Raw genomic sequence first — 22,427 nt, 5'->3', positions numbered from 1 at the left:
AAATTATTACGGAAATTTTCAATCAAGATTCGAACTACTGTTGTAAAACGTTTTCACATAATTTCCGATGTTTCTGGATCCCGTCGCCACTACTTGTGCCTGAACTCACCATCTTGTGCAGACGTGTTCATTTTGTTCTCTAATCTCTTTTGTTACTTCTTTACTACATTAACATTTAAGAACTATTGTGATTTGTGTTTCAATATTCTGGTTTATTTGTAATTTTCCAACTTAGGCTGGGTTTGTAGGACTAACCTTATAATGTTGAAAGTACTTTCTTACTTGAGGACAAGATTAAATTCCAGATCCTGAATAGTTGTGAAAACTTTGTTTTTTCACTAATTGTGATGGAAAATTGCCGCAATAATTGTACATTTGCAAAAATAAACAAATTTTAGGCCTACTTGTAGTTACACCCAGACAGACTACATCGTCTAATCCACATTGTTTAAATGTTCCAGTGCGTGATAGCAGCACTGCTGCATGATGGAGAATACGTTAGTGGCCAAGGGCCAAGAGACACCTACCACTACCAATACAGACCCTGACTTTATCGTCTATCTATTCGATCCAAAAGAAGAATACAACTGTTACTTTATCGTCGGGAACCCTGACTTGGACAGAGTAGTAAGTTATTGTTTGTAGTTTTATTATAGCTTTGCCTCAATTATTCTCCTCCCAATATTCTCCTCACCGACTATTTTGTTTTAATTTTATGCAGTGCTTGATTTACGGGATGAACGCTGCGGAACAGAGTTCCGCTACCTCTTTCGGGAAGAAAAAAAATATTGGCATAAATAGTTCCGGCACCTCATTTTTTACAAATTGAACACTAATTTTATGTTGTGTGTATTGACGTAATTGGAATTTTTTAACAGTCAAAACCCTGGTCTTGTTACTATCTAACGTCAACCTTATGTTACATAGCAAACTAATTGATAGAAAAATGGTATCATGGTCCGGAATCATTAACCCTCCAAGTGTCTCTAGTTTTGGTCTTAATGTTCGCCCATTTATTGTGCAATCGCAGGGTTTTATTAAAATGTATCTTAGAAACTTAAAAACAATGTAAAGTATACTGTTTTATATATCATTTTGTTTGGAAAATTATGGGCTTCAATGTAACATATAAAACATTACAAAAAAAATGTTCAACAATTTTTGTGGGGTTAACATTTCTCAAAAATTATAAAATAAATGAAAAAAAAAAATTATGTTTGCGCTCAATAAATTGTTATAATTTAAAGGTCTACAAATATTTTAAAATAGCCACTTCAGAATTTTATGAGGATTCCAAAAATATAATAATATAAGGAAGTAGATTTGCAAATAAATAAGTTATGGGCAAAAAAACAGATTTCGGTACATAGCGTTTGGCTAAGAATGCATAGCCTAACCATAGCTAGGAATCTGGCTGATAATTTACATCAATATCACTACCTACTTCTTCAGGATCATCAACCAGCCCTTCAAAATCACTTAAATCTTCTTATAATGCACCACGTACCTATATCACTACTTTTGATTTTTAACACTAAAACAATGATAAACGTAATAAAACACATCAGTCATCGGTGCGAGGTTAACCAAGCTGTTTACAAATACGCACGCAGCTGTCTGCTACAATTATGATCGGCTCGAGAAAAAAAAGCGCTTAGAGACAGACCTCGGGAGAAAGCTTAGAATCTGCAAAAAAAAAAAAAACAATACCTAACTCAATCCAGTTCAATCCGATTTAGTCAGTCATAGAGCCTTCGCCGTAAACAGTGTTTGTGAGTCGCAAAAGCGACACAAAACACTACACAAAGTGTGTTATGAGTCGCTTTTACGACACATAACACTCGGAGGGTTAAACTCTGCCCTTGATTGACCCAACAACCTACTTTTCAATTTTTAAAACTTTAACTTACTGTAAAGTGGTTTACAATACCTACCTTAATACAGTTATATTTGCTTGCTTTTGCTATGGCGGCAACTATACTCTGTTTACAAAATTTAGGTGGTTACAGGGGAAGTAATGTATCCCCTTCTGTTGAAATGAAAATTCTTTACTTATACAGGCAAAGTTAGGGTCACATGGCACTCTCTTACACTTATCCTGTGGATAAAAATTTAAATATATACTGTACCATCTATTTACAATATTTAATGTATAGAAAGAAAAAAAAACAATATATTGGACCCTATTATAAAAAAATATCTCAAAAGCTGATATAAAAACAAACATTTCAACCTGTCAAATCAATTGAATAAGATTTTTTGCTTAATTTTTCCCATTAAGCCAAAAAAGTGCTGGGGAAACTTCTAGTATAGTTTTCAGTTTTAAATCCTTCAGTTTTAAATCAGGAATTAATTGTAAACCATGTTAAGTACCGGGTGATTCAAAATGAATAGCCTGGTTTTAACGCTTTATAACTTTTATATTAGGCCTAAACTTACCGCTATAAAACACACATCAAATGAAAAAAGCATCTCAAAGAGTTTTATGTCTTCCAAAGACACATTATTTAACAAAATCGATCCAGTAGAACTGTAGATTTAATTGTTCAAAGTTAAAAAGTAATCTCCAACTTTTTTCACCACTAAAAATTTGAGGTTGCTTGACGTTTTTGGAAATAACTTTTAAATGGTGAGAAAATCAACCAAACAGGAAGGAAATATTCCGAAAGAGAATAAAATTTCCTACTAGTTACAAGTATACATTTCTTGAAAATACTCATTAAGGACAGCAAAAAATTGTCTCAAAATAAAAATATGTGAAAATTTACATTTTCAATGTTGAAAATAGACACAAAAAACGGGGATTTTAAATTTTTGTTTCATTCTGGCAATTTTTGGCTGCCTTTACTGAGTATTTTCAAGAAATGCATAATAGTAAATTGTAGGAAATTTTATTCTCTTTTAGAACATTTCCTTCCACTTTGGTTGATTACCTCACCATTTAAAAGTTATTTCCAAAAAAAAAAAAACTTCAAGCAACCTCTAATTTTTAATGGTGAAAAAATATGGAGATAACTTTTTAACTTTGCACAATTAAATCTACAGTTCTACTGGATCGATTTTGTTAAATAATGTGTCTTTGGAAGACATAAACTCTTTGAGTTGCTTTTTAATTTGATGTGTATTTTATAGCGGTAAGTTTAGTATAAAAGTTATAAAGCGTTAAAACCAGGCTATTCATTTTGAATCACCCGGTATAATCAATATTCCCGAAGGCTGAACTACTCTTTTACAAACTGTCCTATAATCTTTGTTAACTCACGTTTAGTCATATTCAACACGTAATATTTTTTTACAGAAATCTGTTATGCTGATTGATTTAATTAAGTATTAAATTTGGATGGTTTGAAACTGAACTCGATCCTGAATATTAGGAGTTTTATAGATTACTAGTATAGATTATTCTGGTTAAAGAAATCAGCTGGTGTTAAGTCAGTATAAGCAATGCTTATTTACTTCATTAGGCAGATATATGGGACAGTATATAAACAAAAGAATGTTCTGTAGTTAACTAATGTTATATCACAGGAGAGAATAGGCGTAGTCAAGAAAATGCTACTTGCCCATAGTGTGGTCCTTAGAGCACAACTGAAGGACTCCAAGCTTGCTGAAAAAGATGATGTCAAAGTCAAAGATATTTTCCCACAAACCTTCAAGAACTTACTCAGGTATGCTGTTAGTTTAATTTTTAATGTTTGCTGTTTTGTTGCATTATAGAGACATGTCTAGGAGCAAACTGGTCTCGTGGTAGAGCATCAGACTTCGGCGCTGATTTCCTGGGTTCAAATCCTGCCAACGACTAATGGGTTTTACTAGTGATAATTAGAGGTGTGCAAGCGGCTCAATTTTCGAGCGTGGCACAAAAGATCGAACACCAGGCCTGAAAATTGAGCTTGAGCCGAGCTTTTACTATTGCGATCATAAAACGTGTCATGATCGTAAAACGAGTGTGCTGAGTTTGATTTGAGCCATCTCCCTTCTATTACTTATCATACACGTAACAGATCCTATATATTAATAGGCAAGCATGTTTCTTAAAAACCTTTTTTTGTAGATATGCAGAGTTCCTTTATAAATTAAAATAGGTTAAAAAATAAACACAAAAAGTTTATAAAAAAATTTAAAAAAAAATTAGCATGGGCCTTATGGGTTGCCATGCTGGTGACAAAATAACAACGAAATATAAACAGCAGATCAAAACAAATGGAAGAAATTCAAAATACATGTTTTAACTTATTTACAGCGGGGGTACAAATAGAGAAGTCTGTACATTATATATTGTTTATTTGCCTTTTCGACAAATGGATGACCTCTACTTTACATCAAAATACACACATTTACAAATTGCACAGTAAAATAATTGGTTTCAACATTCCAAGATATAAAAAAAAATCTCAACTATAGGTAACGCTATCCCTGGTTTTATAAGTGTACAGTAATCCAAATGTTAATAATTAAAAATAGGTATTTACCTTTCTCTACAGCTCAAACTTTTGTAACTTGAATTGCAGCCGTTTCGGCATTAGACGTGGAACATCCAGCTGAAGTAGCGTTGTTATAGTCGAAACACAACACGAACAACATTTTAAATTTATTAACGAAAATGCAACAAATAACAGGCCTATCGCACACACGATACCGGTTGACATTGCCGCGATCTGAACTGGATGTCGACTAGAGGTTAATCCTGCATCGTTATTTGCGTAGTGGCGTTATCAGCTGACCCTTGTACTCCTGCCTTTTGTCTCTTGTCCTGATCTAAAATACAGTACTATACCTCTAGAAAAATATTTATACTGAGAGTTTGAACTGTAGGTATAACATTTTTATCATTTTACATCTATTTCAGATATGTTTACGGGTATGACACCACCGCAACATTAACCTTTGATGAGGCAGATGACTTGTTATATGCAGCAGAAAAATGGCAGATGCTCAAACTTAAAAATAAGCTTTCACTTCGTTTGATGTCCATGCTAAATGTTAGCAACATTTGCAGTCTGATGAACAACCCTGCGTGCTTCACTGTCTTGGAGCTGAACTCAGCTATCAACGAGGTTAGTTTAGTAACAAAGTTAATGTAATATTATAAAATTCAATTGCATTGTTCAGCAACGTACGAAGGCCTGTATTTCAACCTACCTTCAAGAAGATTTTCTTTTATCGCTTTAAAGAAGTCTTATATTCAGACGGAATATTGGTTTTTCCGTCCAAACCAATGTAATTTTATGACCACAATCAATAATTTTAGTGTATTTGGCGAAAGATTGTATAATGTCTGCTCACATATATGTATTGAAATAAAAAATTTAAAGATTTTGTGTGATTTATGTGTGTATAAGGTCAAAGAATTTGTAGAACATATCAAGTAGGTTAATTAAAATATTGTGATGAAAACTGTATGACGGTGCTATACATGTATTTAATGTTGATGGCAATAAATGGATTTGATTTGAATATTAATATTAGTGTTAAGTGCTTTAAATTCAATATTGTTTTTTAGTGATATTTGATTTTGGAAAAGTTATATAGCCCCCTTTTAGTAATTTGTAAAAATTAAAAAAAAACAATATTTTTTCACAATATGAACTTAAATCTTTCATAAAAGTATTACTTTGAGGCTTTGAGCTTTCAAATATTTCTTTAAAAATTACAAAATGGCTGATTAAGACTAAACTGAACCCAAATCAGAAAAGTCTTACTGGACATTTTCGACTTAAATTGCTATGTAGCCTAATGTAAAATATGGTTCTGGGTTGCATCCTACACATTGGTGATGCTCTGTATTTTAGCTATTGATTCTCGATGTATTGACAAATTGTTATTATTAGGCCTTTTTGTAAAAGTCAATTTAATCTGTTGTCATAGTAATCATAGTAATCTGTTGTTATAGTGATCACAATGACAAGAAAGATACTCATCCTGAATCAATCCCAAAATTTTGTAATTCGCATAGGTATAAAATAAATATGACTATTTTCCAAACATTTATGAAATGTTCAAAACCTAAATAACTTTATTCAGATTCCATTATTTTTTTTGCTTAGTGCTTTGCACAAATACATTTCTTGTGGCACCCCAGGAAACAGCTATTGAGCCATTATTAATCAGCAAGTTTTCTACCTTCTCTAAGCATTTCAAAGTTATTTTGTAATTGCTTTACTTGCGTACTGCTCTGTTATGATTGGGTCCATGGCATTGGTTGGCTAAATCTGGAACTTGCTGACCCCCTCCTAACTTAAATGCCCTATCTTCAAATTTAGTCGATTAGTGGAACTCGCTAACTTGTTCGGTTTCTGAATTGGCTAACTCCGGAACCCACTAACCCGCGCTAGAGCCGGGTTAGCTAGGTCCTCGGCGTAACTCGCTAACTTCAAATCAGAAACCTCGCACTCTGTCCAATGGGAACCAATCACCAAGATTATTGACCAGTGTTGTCGAAATTGTAGTACCTTTGATCGTATCGGTACCATAATGTCGTATCCTATGAATAATTAGGAGTAAGAGCAATGTAGTCGAAGTAAAATAAATGTATAGGCCTATTCAGAATAATGTTTCAGACTACAGTAGACTCCTTCTTATCCGGACTCCACGGGACCGAGGCCAGTCCGGAAAACGGGTTTTCCGGTTAAACCGACGTCCCCAAAAACTTGTTAAAACGGACCGTTTAAATGAGAATAATAATAAGAATAAGAATCTTTATTACCCTTTAAACATTTTACAGTGCAATAGGGTTCGTCATTTGCTACATAATATTAAAATGTAATTAAATATTTCACATGAAATAGTAACAAAAATAATTTTATCAAATAAGTTAAGACAAGCTGGCCTGGTTACAATCTAAAATCTAGTCTAATGGCAGGAAGATGGTGAAACATAGGGCAAAAAATATGAGCAAAATACAAGTCAAAATAGAACGAGTACATAGTAACAATACTAACATGGCTAGATGATAAAAATAGATTTTGAAACAAATTAACAAAGGTAAATAAAAATATGACTATATCAAAATGGTTAACATCAGAAACAAGTTACTTAAATAATGTGACTAGAATGGCACAAAGAATTAAACAAGTTAGGGACATTGCGGTTGCTTTACAAACATCAATTTTGAAATATCGCTTTTAAAAAACTCATCTAGTTTGTAAAAAGGGTGGCAAGTTAACCATCTGTACAAAGTACTCTTAAACACATTATAACTAACATGGTGAGAGGTGTAATTAAGTTTGTTGAAAAGTGTTATACCTATGATTTCAAAAGAATTTTTTACCTTACTTAGTCTAGCAAAAGGAACATGAATCAAACACAATCGTTGTAGCCTCTAGTGTTATATGAGTGAACATTTTCATTTAAAACTAAACTACTGAATTTCCTTTTAACATGCAACAAACATAGTAAGATGTACATATTTAAAACAGTCATTATTTTACTATAAACAAAAAGAGGCCTACAGTGAGCTTGATAGGGTGCATTATTGACAATTCTAACAGCTCTCTTTTGCAAAATCAAAACATCATAGACATTACTGCCATTACCCCAGATAAGAAGGCCATAGGTCATGACACTCTGGAATAGAGCGAAGTATACCATTTTAAGGTAACTAATTTCAACACAATCTTTTAATTTCCTCAAGAGGCAGATGACCCTACTGAGTTTTTTGCAGACATTACTGATTTGGTGGTTCCAAGACAGTCTAGAATCAAGAGTGATACCTAGAAGGTTAACAACCTTATCCTAATTGTTCTCAGAGCTCTTTAAAGAAAATAAATTTTTTTGTGTTTTATCTAAATTTAGTAACAATATATTTGATTTGTACCATTCATTAGCTTCATCAATCATGTGACTTAATTTAAAATCAGTTTCACTAGCATTTGAACTTGGACCAAAAAAAGTTACATCGTCTGCAAACATTACAGAACTATAGCTAACATTGTATTCCAGATCATTGATCATAATTAAAAACAAGAGAGGCCCAAGAACCGACCCCTGTGGTACACCGAAGTTAACCTCAGATAATTGAGAAAATTTACCATTTGCAAAAACTTTTTGTTGCCACGATTGAAGGCCTTGGACAGATCACACAGAACTGCGCAAGTGTCTGTGCCAGAATCAAAACCAGCTAGGACACCTGAAACCAAGCCCCCGACCGCATCAGCCGTAGACATTCCCTTTCTAAAACCAAACTGACTACTAGAAAATAACTTGTTTGTTTCAAAGTAAGAATTTACCTGATCTTTAATAGCGGCTTCAAAGACTTTAGAAAAAACAGGTACCAGAGAGATAGGTCTGAATGATTTAACATCACCTTGATCCCCTTTCTTAAATATTGGCACAACCTTGGACATTTTTAATTTACTTGGAAAAAGGCCTTCTCTGAGCAAGGCATTTAAACACAAGGTGAGAGGCACTTTCACTTCTTCAACCACCAGTTTCACTAAAAAATTTGACACATTATAAATATCACAACTTGTGGAATTTTTCAACTTTGAAATGATTTTAACAACTTCACTACACTCGACAGGCTGCCAGGACAGAGGATGATGTGGTGTCAAGCGATGGCTCTCCAGGAGTTCATCAGGCGTGGAGTCAGCAACAGGGATGTTCTCTCTGATATCAGCAACCATGGAAGAGAAGAAATCGTTAAAGGTGTCGGCATCCGGTGTAGCAGGTTGTTGAGATTTAGGTTGAGTCTCATTCTTGATAACTGTCCAAGCGGCTTTACATGTATTACTGGAAGAATCTATGAATTTCTGGTTGGCTTGCTTTTTACCTTGTAGTAAAGCCATTTTGTAGATCTTCTTTGCTCGCTTATACCTTTCTACATCCAATGCATTTCAAGTGTGTTTGGATAAACTAAACATTGCCATTACATTATCCTTCATTTTTCTTAGCTGTGGTGTGTACCAATTTTTTCGAGCTCTAGGTTTATTCTTGACGTTTTTCTTCACTTTAGTTGGAAAGTAAATATCCATCCATCCAATAAATGTGTTATGGAATTTATTGTACATTTCATCAGAATTAAGTCCTTCCAGCAATAGAGGCCAGTCAATGTTTTGTAGCCTTAGTTTAAAATCCATAATAGCACTCGTTGGTAAGGGCCGGATGATTTTACAGTTGAGCCTATTTTGATCATTAATCTTATGTCCTTTTGTCAGACGGTTAAAAATCCTAAATGATAAAAAACTATGGTCAGATATTAAATTATCAAGCATATTTACTTTAAATTCAGTAGGTACTATGTTTGTAAGCATATAGTCAATACATGCTAAACCTCTTGTTGGTTTAAAGTTTGAACAATAAAGGTCTGCTGTTCTTAAAAGGTTGTGAAGCCTAACAGTTGAAGTATTCAATTCAATATTGAGGTCGCCGCAAAAAACAATGTCCATTTTGAATTTTAGCAAACATTCAAGAAGCAAGTCTAGTTTATCGAAAAATATGTTTTCATCCCCACCACTAGGCCTGTAGAGGCACACAATTATCAATTTAACATCACATATCTTAACTGCAGTTGCTTCAAAATATCTTTCAACATTAATATATTCCAGGTCAATGGGTTTTACATTAAAGCCTAAGTTACTTTTAATGTAGATAGCAGATCCTCCGTGAATGCCAGATGTCCGATAAAAGATAGATTCAAGTTTGTAGCCTACAAAATTGTAAAGATCAAAATTTTGATCGTTAAGCCAGTGCTCAACTACACAAAAGATTGCATTATCTTCCTCTTGCAGACATATTTCAATTTTTTGCGTTTTATTAGTAATACTTTGTACGTTACCAAATAAAATATTTAATTCATTATTTGTTGATACTAAAGGCGTGTCTAGTTGTGTGCTGTGTCGTAGCAGCTTGTGTTATGGAGGCGTGGCAGCGGGGCTGAGATGGTAGTTTCCCAAAGATTTCTCCACAGGAACTCCATTTAGCGCTGGTACTAGAGTAGGGCCGGGGCTACAGGTATCTGCGATGGAGTCGGCAGCTTCGCATAGAGACTGTTTTTTGGATTCTCCCAGATCTTCTCGTTCTCTGAAGGAGGTTTGCAACTCCGACTTCTGGTTGGTGTCAGAGATAAACCTTAGAAGAAGCATGTTTTAGTTGTTGTGATCTCCAATATTCTGACCAATTGTGTAATTCTCCTTCTAATTTCATTGCCATAACCACTTCAGATTCAACAAAGAGGTTAGAATACGTTATGGCTAGTGTTTTGGCATCTTCCTTGAAGTCTCCATCGTGCCCTAGAATACAATTGGGCATTATCATTCTAAGTTTAAAACTTGTCATTGTTGTTTCCGGCAATCGATTTTTGAGGTCTTCAATGACATTATCAAGAAGTGGAATGTACAACGATTTTTGATAATAGCTATTAGGGTTCGTGGCTTGGTAACTTTCTCTGTGTGATTGCCGACTTGTTATCCTTGGCATTTGGATTTCAAATCCAATACTATTGGCTATTTCCACAGCATCATTGTACACTCTATTAAAAGATGTTTCAGGATGGATCCTTTTTTCCCCAAGAATTTTAATTGTCCTTTCAAAACAATCGGCTGCCTTCGATACATCAAGTGTGGTTGACTGAAGATAGCGACTCAAAGGCATAGTCTCTTTAAGTAAATCAATGAGCGCTAGTAGTCCCATTATAAACTCCGAATGGCATATCGAGTTTAGGAGGGAATTAGCAATGGTGCTGGTACTTCGGTCTTGCCACTGAGATATCTTCGTTAGGGCCTCAACCACTGGCAGGAGCAAATCCAGAAACTTGATAAGAGCTTCATGACGTTCAATCCACCTCGTTTCACAAAGACTAGTTAGCCTACTGCAGGATATATCTTTAAAAACTATCTGTCTCTTTGCAGATGCATTGAAAAAAGCTACGATAGCCTTAACAGTCTCCACAGTGTTCCGAATAACGGGTAAGCTAGAGCTTTTTGATATTGCGTTGTTCAGTGCATGGTTACTGCAAGGAGAGTGGCAAGCATTTTTTGCAGTCTTTTGTATGCAACGTACCGCCCCAACAGCTTCTGAAGCCATGACACTGCAACTATCAGTTCCGATTCCTACACAGTGGTTTACATCCAGGCCCAAAACATCCAGGCAGTTCAACTTACATCCAACCAACTCTACGCCTACAAGAGGTAATGCAGTTCTCGAAAATATCTTGACTGATCTCAATTATTCAAGTTATATTAATACAGTTATGGATTATGGCCTTTCTGACCATGCTGCAGTTAACTTAGACATACGCCTAGCCTATTCCGAGAAAACTTATCTTGAACAGTCCAACTCCCTTGTATACCATAGGCCCATAACAGAAGCCCGAATAAATACCTTCTTCCAGTTTTTAAGCAGTGTTGACTGGTCTGTACTAGCCTTAGGTACAAACTCTGAAGAAATTTTTAATTTATTTTTTGACCAAATATTGCTTGGTTTCCATGAGTCCTTTCCGCTGCAGAAGAAGCGGGACCCAAATTGCAACTCCGGTGGACAGTTCTCTGGTGGTAAAGCCTGGTACAATGAAGACCTGAAGAAGAGTAGAAGTATCCTCATGGCTCTCCTTGATCGCCACAATGTTCTTAAAACCTCAGCATCCCTTCAAGCTCTAACTGAATATAGAAAGACATATAAACAAGAACTGAGGACTGCCAAAAAACAGTTTGTTGCCGACTGTATTGAAAAATCCGACAACAAGTGTAGAGCAGCTTGGCAGGCCATTCGGAAAGAATCTTCCAGCAAACATCAACCCAATACTTCTGTGGAACCAAACGACTTCAACGACTTCTTCATTGACTCGGTGTTGGAGGTGGCGGAGAAATCTGGTGGCGTTCCTTCGGCTGCAGTGGATCTTCTCAAAACCAAGAGCATTGCAGCACCCGGTTTGGAATGGAAGTTAGTGTCATGTGAGGAGGTAGCGCGGCATGTGCGGCTTCTAAAAAGTTCTAAAAGTCGTGATATTTATGGCCTGTCTAGTGATGTGCTAAAGTCTATTTTACCTGTGATTGTAGAGCCTTTAACCTATTGTATAAATAGTTGTCTTATTGAAGGTGTATTTCCTGCAAAGCTTAAGTTATCTAAGGTTGTTCCTGTTTTTAAGAAAGGGTGCAGAGATCTCCCAGCTAGTTATAGGCCAATAGCTTTAATTCCAGTCTTTGCCAAAGTTTTTGAACGAATTTTACATGACCAGCTGTACAATTATTTTGAAGATAATTCCTTGTTTTCAACTATACAGTATGGTTTCAGAACTGGGAAATCTACAATTCAAGCTGTGACCTATCTTGTAGATGCAATCCTAGCAAACCTTGAAAGCAAAGCCGATACTGGTGTCACCTTATGTGACCTCAGTAAAGCCTTTGATTGTGTTTGTCATGAGACATTGCTGGCTAAGTTAAAGTACTACAAGGTGACTGATACAACTCTGTCACTTCTTAGCTCATACCTAGATAATAGAGAACAAATAGTCTGTGTCAATAATCAGTATTCATGTAAGAGACTTGTACCCTTTGGCGTGCCGCAAGGTTCGGTTCTTGGACCTCTTTTATTCCTTGTCATGGTTAATGACATTGATGTTAATGTACCATTTGAGACTGTATGTTTTGCTGATGACACTACTTTGTTTAATGCTGGTTCTGATATAAAAACTGTCAATTTGAATTCTGAAAGTGCCCTTAAAAGTGTATCCAACTGGTTCAGTACCAATGGTTTCATACTTAACAATGACAAAACTCAAACCATAGTTTTTAGTAATAAAAATGTCAAGGCTAGTGATTCTCCCTCCTGTGATCAATTAGGGTTAAGTAATGTTAAACTATTAGGCTTAGTTCTTGATAGAAAATTGACATGGCAATTTCATACCGATTATATTTGTAACAAACTTTCAAGAGTTGTATATTTACTAAGATCTTTAGATAAAAATGTCCCGAAGTCATATCTCAAGCTTGCTTACAATAGTTTCTTTCAAAGTAATTTACTGTATGGCATATGTTTATGGGGAAATGCAGCTGGAGTACATGATGTCTTACTGGTTCAGAAAAAAGCTGTCAGAATACTAGCTTCAGCTGACTACTCAGAGCACTGTAGGCCTATTTTTATCCATGAAAAAGTGTTAACTGTCTTTAGTTTATATGTTTTGTATGTTCTATTAGAAGTAAAAAAACAATCTGTATTCTTGTTAAAACGGCTAAATGTACATAGCCACAACACAAAGCTCAGGCATGAAATTGACATTCCCTTTTGTAGATTGACCAAAACAGCCAAAAGCTCTAAAGTTATAGGGCTTAAACTGTACAATATACTACCTCATCATGTCAAGAATATTGAATCCTTTGCTAATTTTAAAACTGTTGTAACAAATGGTCTTCTAAAGCACCCACTTTATTCTGTTAATGAGTTTTTGCATTTGAGTGCTACTGATTTTATAGATTTTAAGTAACATGCATTGTTATTCAACAATTTTTATTTTATGATATTTATTCTCAATTGACAACTGTGATCTCTTCTGTGATATAGGCTAAGTTTTACATGTATGTTATATAAGGTCTACTGTGTTAATGTTCATGACTCTGTTACATTTTCTAGTTTATAGTTTTCTTTGACAATGTCTATTGCACAACCGTGTCTAATGACAATAAAGGATTCTTATTCTTATTCTTATTCTTATTCATGGAAACTAAAGTTGCTGAGCATCGTCTGCAAGTGCAGAGAACTCAAACTTCTTCTTGCCGCCAAATTATAGCTCAAGAGCATAAACAAACAGGAATAAGCAAGAGCTAGTCTCCAACCCAGATCTTGTTAAATTTACAAGTTTAATATCAATAATCAAGACTTTTAATGTAATATTTAAGTAAAATAGATGTCAAAGTTTAGTTAGCAATTGTTCAGTAGTGCTGAAAAGGTGATAAATCATGCTACTTGTTCAAATAAAAATCAACATGCATAACCTCATTCTGGTAGGTAGTAAGTAATTATCGTTTTTATATTAATGGTAAATGAAAAATAAATTATTTGACTTGTTTCAATATGTACAAAAACACTCACTGTTACATTAAATTGTTACTGGTTGATCTTATGCTTTCAATAAAACCACTTTTAATAAATAAACTTCTATGAACTTAAGAACACAGTCAATTGCACTTGGTAGGTAGCAGACGATCAGACGAATGCATACTGTATAAGCTAATAATGATTATTACGTATTTAGATACGTGATCACTGGTCTCAAATCTTTCCCACGAGAACAGTTGTTTCAGTACCGCCCACTTCCTGCCAATCTAGTCCGGTTAATCCGATGTGCTGATAAAAATTGTCCGGTTAAAGAGATGTCATTTCCGGCGAGTGTAGTCCGGTTAAACCGGTGTCCGGTTAAAAGGTGTCCGGATAAGAGGGAGTCTACTGTATTATTTTTAAGATTATTATTAAACTGGAAAATGCATCAAGTCTTACTCAAATAGTAGCGATGGACGGGATTTTTATTTCCTTTTTGATTTTTGGGACGGGATTTTTTCCTGTACATAAAAAGAAAGTCTTGAGTATTTACAGGTATAGAAACTTGTGACTCGCGGTCACGGTGCACGTCAAAATGACTCGCAGTCACGGCGGGATCGTCGGTATGACTCCGCAGTCACCGCGCGATCATCAAATTGTTTACAAGTTTGCCTCCTTTACGAAACACCATAAATAGGGGGTTGGGAAATGACGTTCCCCTCTTCCTGGCTTTGATGGCTTTCCTGGCTTTCGGCCTGTCAGGGATTGGGTAGGTCCCAAGTGTTGCTTGCACTGTGTTACGTTCAGAGCATTCCATTATGGTCCTTCAGGGTTTCAGTCCTGGGGTACCCATTTGGAGTGTGCGTGCGACCAAGTAACCGGTATTCCTGGTGTGTCCAAGGTTGGTGCGTAAGCTCCGGCCTACACCATGGGGCCCGGGTTAAATGTTAAACAGGTACCGGGTAGCTGTCGGGATCTTGGCTCCTACGACAAAAAAACGTACATACATTCAATTTTACATGATGAGTTTTAAATTCAATGATTTTACAGTGAAAATCAAATATATTTATAAGAAAAGTCTTGAAGTGAAACTGAGGGCTAATTTTCACACTGGTTATAAGTAGCTACTTATTGCCTTCCATTGAGTACTGTTAACAAACATATCTTACCCTCGTTTGGCCTCACGTCATACAAGTTCGGCAACGCTCCGTACAGTGGGAGCGGTCGGGTTAGCGACTTCCAGAGTTAGCGAATTCCGCCGTAGGACAAAATCAATTTAGCGAGTTCTGGAGTTAGCCAATTCCTGACAGGGACGGTTTAGCCAGTTCCAGAGGTAGCCAGTTCCACCACCCGACCTAGTTTGCAAGTTCCAGAGCTAGCCAATTCCTACGTCTCATATGATTCATTCACATTGTTAGGTTACTTCACCTGCCTAACATTTAATTCCTGTTGCTTCATTGTTTATGTTTAGATTCTGCAGTTTGAAACAGACCGTGTACTGGCCTCTCCTCAATTCCTGGACCTCTCTTCTAGTGCATTCTTGAGAATACTGGAACAAGAATTTTGCAATGTGCCTGAGATTGAGCTTTGGAGGGCAGCCATCAACTGGGCTAAAAAACAAGGTAAAATATGTATTATTTTATTTATTAATATACACATTTGACATTAAGCAAGTGACTTCAGACATGGTCATATTTTCTGTGAAAAGTCTGGTTTGTCCTTGTATTACCCGCCCTTGTCTAATTCATGGGTGATCCTCCAATGGTATGAAGAATCAAATAAAGATTTAGTCCAACCAAATTAAGATCCAAATTTCCCAATGCTTCCTGGAAAATATGGTTATTTCTAAGTTATTCTTAATACTTAATATAGAATAATTAATTTATAAAACTCATTTAAGTAAACTCAATCAAAACTATTTATTTACAAAAACAATAATCATGTAAACAAACCAAATAGCAGATGATACATAATTTTATAACTCAGCTGATAACAATAATCCTACATTTCTCCCCACCCAATTTAGGCTGAATTTCCGAAACCGTGTTCATCCTCAGGTTCCGTTTGCATTTTCCATTGAGGTGGATCAGTTGCACCTTCTCTTGCTCTCAGCTGGTCAGCGTGTTTTCTCTTTATTTCACCCCCAACTAAAACGTTGTATGATAGCTCTAGCAGATGATACATAATTTTATAACTCAGCTGATAACAATAATCCTACACTTAATATTTTTATTAGTCCGAGTATAGTTTGGGGCGTTAGTTAGTTGAAACTTACTTACGAGCGCTAGTGCTTAAAGAGGTACTTTTCACATTCGGCCGGTGGTGGCATGATAGCTCAGTTGGCTAAGGTGTTACACTGACGAGTGTAGTGTTGAGAACTCTCTACCTGCGCTGGTGTGAATCCCATACGTGTGCAATCCATACTTAGCTCAATAATGTGTGGCTTAGCTGGCGGGAGAGGCCCACCTTAAATAAACGGTGTCTGCTCGGGTGGAAGTTGAAGGCATTATTGAGTTTAACACTTTCGCTACTGCAATAGTATGAAAATTTTCATTCACAAGGACCAACGACGCACATATGCGACGGCCAGTTCCATATATGCGACGGCTAGTCACATTAAAATAGACTGCCGACGCATATTTGCTTCGGGGTTCTAATGTTATTAAAATGCTTATATCTTTGTAACAGTCAATTTGAAGGCACTGAATTCTCTGCAGTGGTCTACAGAGATGTCTAACGCACAACTGCGTCACTTGGTCTGTGGATATGATGATTGGTGACGTCATATGATAGTTGGAAAAACTGGTCTTTACTTTTCTGCATCACTGTATGTATGTATGCAGTATGTATGCTGCATTATCCTATGTAGCATTTATATTTGTTCAGTTGTAAACTGTTCTTGAATAATCTGTTTTTTTTTTTAGTTACCTTCACCTCAAAACACAAACAAAAATGAACTGTCGCATATATGCGACGTTTGGTCTATTTCAAGAAAACTATGATAATTTTCACTATTGTCTTTGCTGTAGACTGGGCGTCGCAAATATGCAACATTACATAAGGTTATACAAATACAAAAAAACAAGAATAAATTATTTACAAACACGATTGTAGCGTATTACAATGTAAATTATCACTGTTTTACAGGTTTTTTCCCATGGTCTGTGTGTACTGTTATCCAAGTGACAGCCGGTCTATGTGTAAGATTCAAATGTATACCTCGGTCTGTGGCAATGACCGTGGCGTCGCATATATGCAACGCTCAGTAGCGAACGTGTTAATAGGAATTGTACACAACGCCTGGTTTGCGTCTTTTTACATTATTATAGAGAACAACATCACATATCTTGCTTTTTTTGCTTTTTTTTAGTTAAATATAGACATATTGTGTTAAAATAAATTTATTATTTATTTATTTATTATTAATTTATTTATTATTTTTGACATAACCTACAAAAATTATTAACAGAGAAGTACAAAACATAGGCTTAGGGTTTAAAGTGTTAGGGAGATTGTAAATAACAGAGTGTGCAGACAGTGAAGTTATAGCTTGATTCGGATTTGATCATGCAGTGTAAGTTTATTTAAGATTGGTTAAGGTTTTGATGGCGCGAATTCAGGAAATTCTGGATTTGATTGTATACCTTAAAAAAACAGTTTGAAAAACTAATTTTCTCTGTATTCGACAAAAACCTATGATTAATTTTGTTTCTAAAAGGTATTATACGAATATTTTCCCCTCTTTACAAAACTGATTTATTTTAATCTCAAATTAACATCTTATTTCAGGAAACTCGGATAGCCAAACTTTGAGGGATCAACTAAATGATCATCTAAAACACATCAGGGTGTGTACAATGGACAATGATGCCATCTTTCTGGAGGTAATTCCCTCAGAAGTACTGACATATAAAGAATTAGCACTAGTGAGCGAATCTCGCAGAACTGGACAAGTACAGCCTGAACTTACTACTATCTGCAATGTGATTAAGAAGCGAGGTTGTCCTATGGTTAAATCTGAATTGATTGTCGAAGAGTTTGTAAAAAAGGGCTATCAACACACTTCGGGATCTTCTGAATTTACACTTACCACTAGAGAAGCCACAATAGAATTGTGTTCTGTCCGTTGTAGCTACAATGATCCAGATTGCAACTACACCCTATCAATCAGGAGAGGCACAGATACCATAGCTACATTCAAAGGAGAGTTAAGAGCCTGGGGACGCATCCCAGTTGATGTTGATGGTGAAAATGTGCAGTTGTCTCCAAACACCTCATACAGGTTTAGGTTTGAGTGTTCATGTAATCACTTCCACCGTGTTAATCTTGTTCAAACGAGGATGTCAGGAAATCACTTCTCAGTTGACTCTCAAACTCAACTTATTCATATTGGAGAAATTTCCTACATAACAATCACCAAGAGAGTTCGATCGACTTGAGCAGTGCAGTAGACAGAATCACCGCAGGTCACACGAAGTTATTAAGACTTTATAAACATCCCAACTTGATTATCACTAATTAAGCTCATTACTTGGACATTGAAATTATGGGTGTTCAGTAATTTTTTTGTATACAACTGTAGTGTTTGTTATCAAGAGTATGTTTTATATAAAACTAATAACTAGACCTAATTATTTTATTTTCTCAATCCCTCTAGCAAATAACTTTTTTGAACTATTCAGTGCTTAATGCCATTGAAATTTAGGTTTTAATCTTTATTATTGTATTAAGACACTAGCTGACCCGGCGAACTTCGTATCGCCTAAGTTATAGGTTTCCCCTAAGACAGACCGATGGAAAGAAAGTACCGTTACGTTTAATTTTCAAGATGATCTCGTTCGCATCGCTCAATCACATCCTGGTTGAAGTTCGTTCGCTACGCTCACTCACCTTTGGGTTGGAGCTCGTTCGCTACGCTCACTCACCTTTAGGTTGGAGCTCGTTCGCTGCGCTCACTTGCCTTCAGGTTAGCTCGTTCGCTACGCTAACTCGCCTCCAGGTTGAAGTTCGTTCGCTACGCTCACTCACCTTTGGGTTGGAGCTCGTTCGCTACGCTCACTCACCTTTGGGTTGGAGCTCGTTCGCTACGCTCACTCACCTTTAGGTTGGAGCTCGTTCGCTGCGCTCACTTGGCTTCAGGTTAGCTCGTTCGCTACGCTAACTCGCCTCCAGGTTGAAGTTCGTTCGCTACGCTCACTCACCTTTTGGTTGCAAATTAGCTGTTGTCATAAATGTAAAAGAAATAATAGTGCTGCACCCTGTTGATAATCCTTGTAACTTTAATGCTATTGAACATCATAGAACAGAACCAACTTGTTTAATTGAAACAGCTGTTAAGATTCATTAATTCCATTTCTCATAAGGTTAACATGGGAAACTCCAGAGCCACTGGGGAGGAGCCCTTTTAAGAATTTCGAAACGGGAAATAGTTTACGTTCGATTCGCATACCTATAGAATTTACACACCAAATTTCATAACGATCGGTGAAGTCGTTCCGGAGGAGTTTGCAGACAAACACTGTGACACGAGAATTTTATATATTAGATTTATATCTATCAGTAAATGCAACTTTATTTTTATGCAATTTTTATTTAAATATTAATCAAAAATAATTAGGTGAAAACCGTCAAAATCGATGGTTACTTTTAAGGTTTCAAGCAAAATCATTTAACTAACAACCGATGATAAATAACTCCTTATTGGAACAATTTGGGTGCAGCGTGCTTTAGGTATGTCCGATCTTAGTAATCATTATTCAGTTACTCAAATGAAAGCTGATATTTCATTGAAGGTTCTCAGCTCAAAACATGAAGGATAAGTATTTAGAATTGTGTAAATATATCTAAAATTAAATTAAATATTTGAGAAATAATAAAATGTTAGTTTTTGATTAAGTAATACTGTATCTTAAACTTAACTGATTCAATTGAATAAAAGCCTTAATTTCTAGGGGAGTATTTTAAGACCAAGACATTTAACATAACTAAAATAGAAATGCAGCTACGGATAATTTTTTATAAGAGGTTGGCGGCCTTCTTTAACCTTGCATTTGTTCGTCCACATAGACTAACCGCCCATGCTTGGATCGTATACAGCAAAACAGGGTGAGCCGGTACAGTACAAAGGTGATCTGTACTGATAAAATGTTTTTGGCAGTGACCAGAATCCAAACCCACGACATTGCTGCCTTGGGTAAACTAATTGATTGCAGATAAGTCCCAAAATAATTATAATTATTGTTGATTCGTTATTCAGCAGCATGCTTCAGGTATGACCGATCTTAATAATCAATAGCTCTAATAAAAGCTGGTATCTCACTGAAATGTATTTAGAACTGCTGAAATACATCTTTAATTGAAGTAAATATTATAAAAAAAATCAAATTTTTGTTTTTTGGTCGAATAATATCTATCTATCTATCTATACTATTATAAAAAAGAGGTGGTTGCTGTATGTGTGTATGTGTGTATGGGAAAAGTAAACTCGAAAAATACTGGTCGGATTGGGCTGAAATTTGGCATGATGATAGCTCACATTCCCGATTAACATATAGGCATATTCTTATTTCAAAAATCCTTTCGGGCTCCGCCCCAGTGGCTCTGGAGTTTCCCATGTTAACCTTATGAGAAATGGAATTATTGAATCTTAACAGCTGTTTCAATTAAACAAGTTGGTTCTGTTCTATGATGTTCAATAGCATTAAAGTTACAAGGATTACCAACAGGGTGCAGCACTATTATTTCTTTTACATTTATGACAACAGCTAATTTGCAACCAAAAGGTGAGTGAGCGTAGCGAACGAACTTCAACCTGGAGGCGAGTTAGCGTAGCGAACGAGCTAACCTGAAGGCAAGTGAGCGCAGCGAACGAGCTCCAACCTAAAGGTGAGTGAGCGTAGCGAACAAACTTCAACCAGGACGTGATTGAGCCATGCGAACGAGATAATCTTGAAAATTAAGAAGTTAAACGGGGCAAAGCCCGCGGGTTACAGCTAGTAGTAGATAAATAAAAGATGATGGTTGATGGCAAATCTGTGCTTGCATAGATTAATCGGTTGGGTAGAAAAGTCAAACAAACTCGAAAAGAAAAACCAAATTTAACTCCCATAAGAAATGTGCAGGGAGGTCAGATAAATGAATGTCGATGCTTGATGGCAAATCTGTGCTTATATACCTTTAATTTAAGACAAAAATTATGAAAATCAGTCAGGTAAAGACCACCAACCAACTCAAACCGACTCGAAAAAAACCAATATTTTTATTATAGATTAAAAGTCCATAACCTGCCCTAAACCAGTTGGATTTAAATTATTTTTAAATTAAATTAAATTATTATTAAATTACGAGCTGTTGGCCCGTCCTATGTACGGGAATTGAGTAGTCAACTAAAACTGAAGTTATGTAAATATTTCCAAATTAACTTAATACTTATCTTTTAATGACAGTAATGTGGTGGGTTAGTGAAAAATTGGGAGACATTTGAATACCTGACATAGCTCACACAAATATTTTTCACTTAATAATTTATATTAGATTGTGTGGGTATAGAACAAAAGATAAAGATATTTAGGCAGTGCTATCCCATTTAATTTTTATAATACTTTTATAAACGTTTTTACTTTTTATGTTTACATATTAATAGTGGAGAATTCAAACGTTCAGTGTACAGGTGTGCTGCGTTTGTGAAACCATTTTTAAGTCATTTTCAAAGAACCAACATTGTCCCTTTTGCATACTGACCCCGTTGGCACGGATATAGCTGCTAGTAATGAATAAAGTATATTTTGACAAGCTGCTACTCCCGAGATGAGAAGGTGGAAGAGGATAATGCTGTTCCTTTGTTCTGCTGTATCAAATAGGTTGTTACATCTTATTCATTTTAGAATAAAACCTTAATTTGACCACTTATTGAAGTAAGGTTTTTAGTGTTATATAGTCAATGATATTAAGTACCTACTTAACACATGCACACTATTTTGTGTGGTTTGGTTGAAATAATGCAGTGCCAGGAAGTAAAATGTGTGCAAGAAAGTGAAATGATGGTGGAAAGGTAAGTAAATACACAGAATCAGCTACTCTGTGTGTAGGTAACCGTAGAAAAATGCAATTATTAAGTCAAAATTACCTTTAAAAGTAATTTCAATATACCTATAATCTCTATAAACTTATAAACTTAGGGAATTAAGTTTTTCCTGTGGCGTTTGAGAGCACAGTCGTTGTAAAAAGTAGCTTAAATGAGGTTAAATAACCTGCTGAACCCAACTATCTCAATTCGTTTTACGGGAACACCATGCAACTACAGGGCTACCTACAACAATGGACTTGGCCATCTTTATAAGCTTAACAATAATCAACAAGTAAATTTGTGACAACATACTAAAAAATTATATTTTAAAGAAAAATATATTGGCTAAAGTCTGTTTACAAAATCTAGGTGATGTAAGGGGAAGGTTTACTGG

At 35.6% G+C, this 22,427-nt stretch overlaps 1 protein-coding gene across 1 annotated transcript; it reads left to right on the top strand.

Moving 5' to 3' along the window:
• Positions 1 to 365: 365 nt before the first annotated feature.
• On the top strand, positions 366 to 18,599 carry LOC129001558 (BTB/POZ domain-containing protein 3-like). The gene is made up of 5 exons (XM_054428888.1): positions 366 to 627; positions 3,529 to 3,668; positions 4,850 to 5,057; positions 15,440 to 15,590; positions 17,758 to 18,599. The coding sequence occupies exons 1-5, from the start codon at positions 484 to 486 to the stop codon at positions 18,405 to 18,407; spliced, it is 1,293 nt and encodes a 430-aa protein (XP_054284863.1). The 5' UTR covers positions 366 to 483; the 3' UTR covers positions 18,408 to 18,599.
• The last annotated feature ends 3,828 nt before the right edge of the window (positions 18,600 to 22,427 follow it).

Source organism: Macrosteles quadrilineatus, unplaced genomic scaffold, assembly GCF_028750875.1.
Source record: "Macrosteles quadrilineatus isolate MER2022 unplaced genomic scaffold, UCM_ALF_1.0 Scaffold_8__2_contigs__length_117827958, whole genome shotgun sequence".
NCBI lineage: Eukaryota > Metazoa > Arthropoda > Insecta > Hemiptera > Cicadellidae > Macrosteles > Macrosteles quadrilineatus.
Note: the sequence above shows the minus strand (reverse complement) of the source record. Positions and strands in the feature narration are given on the sequence as shown.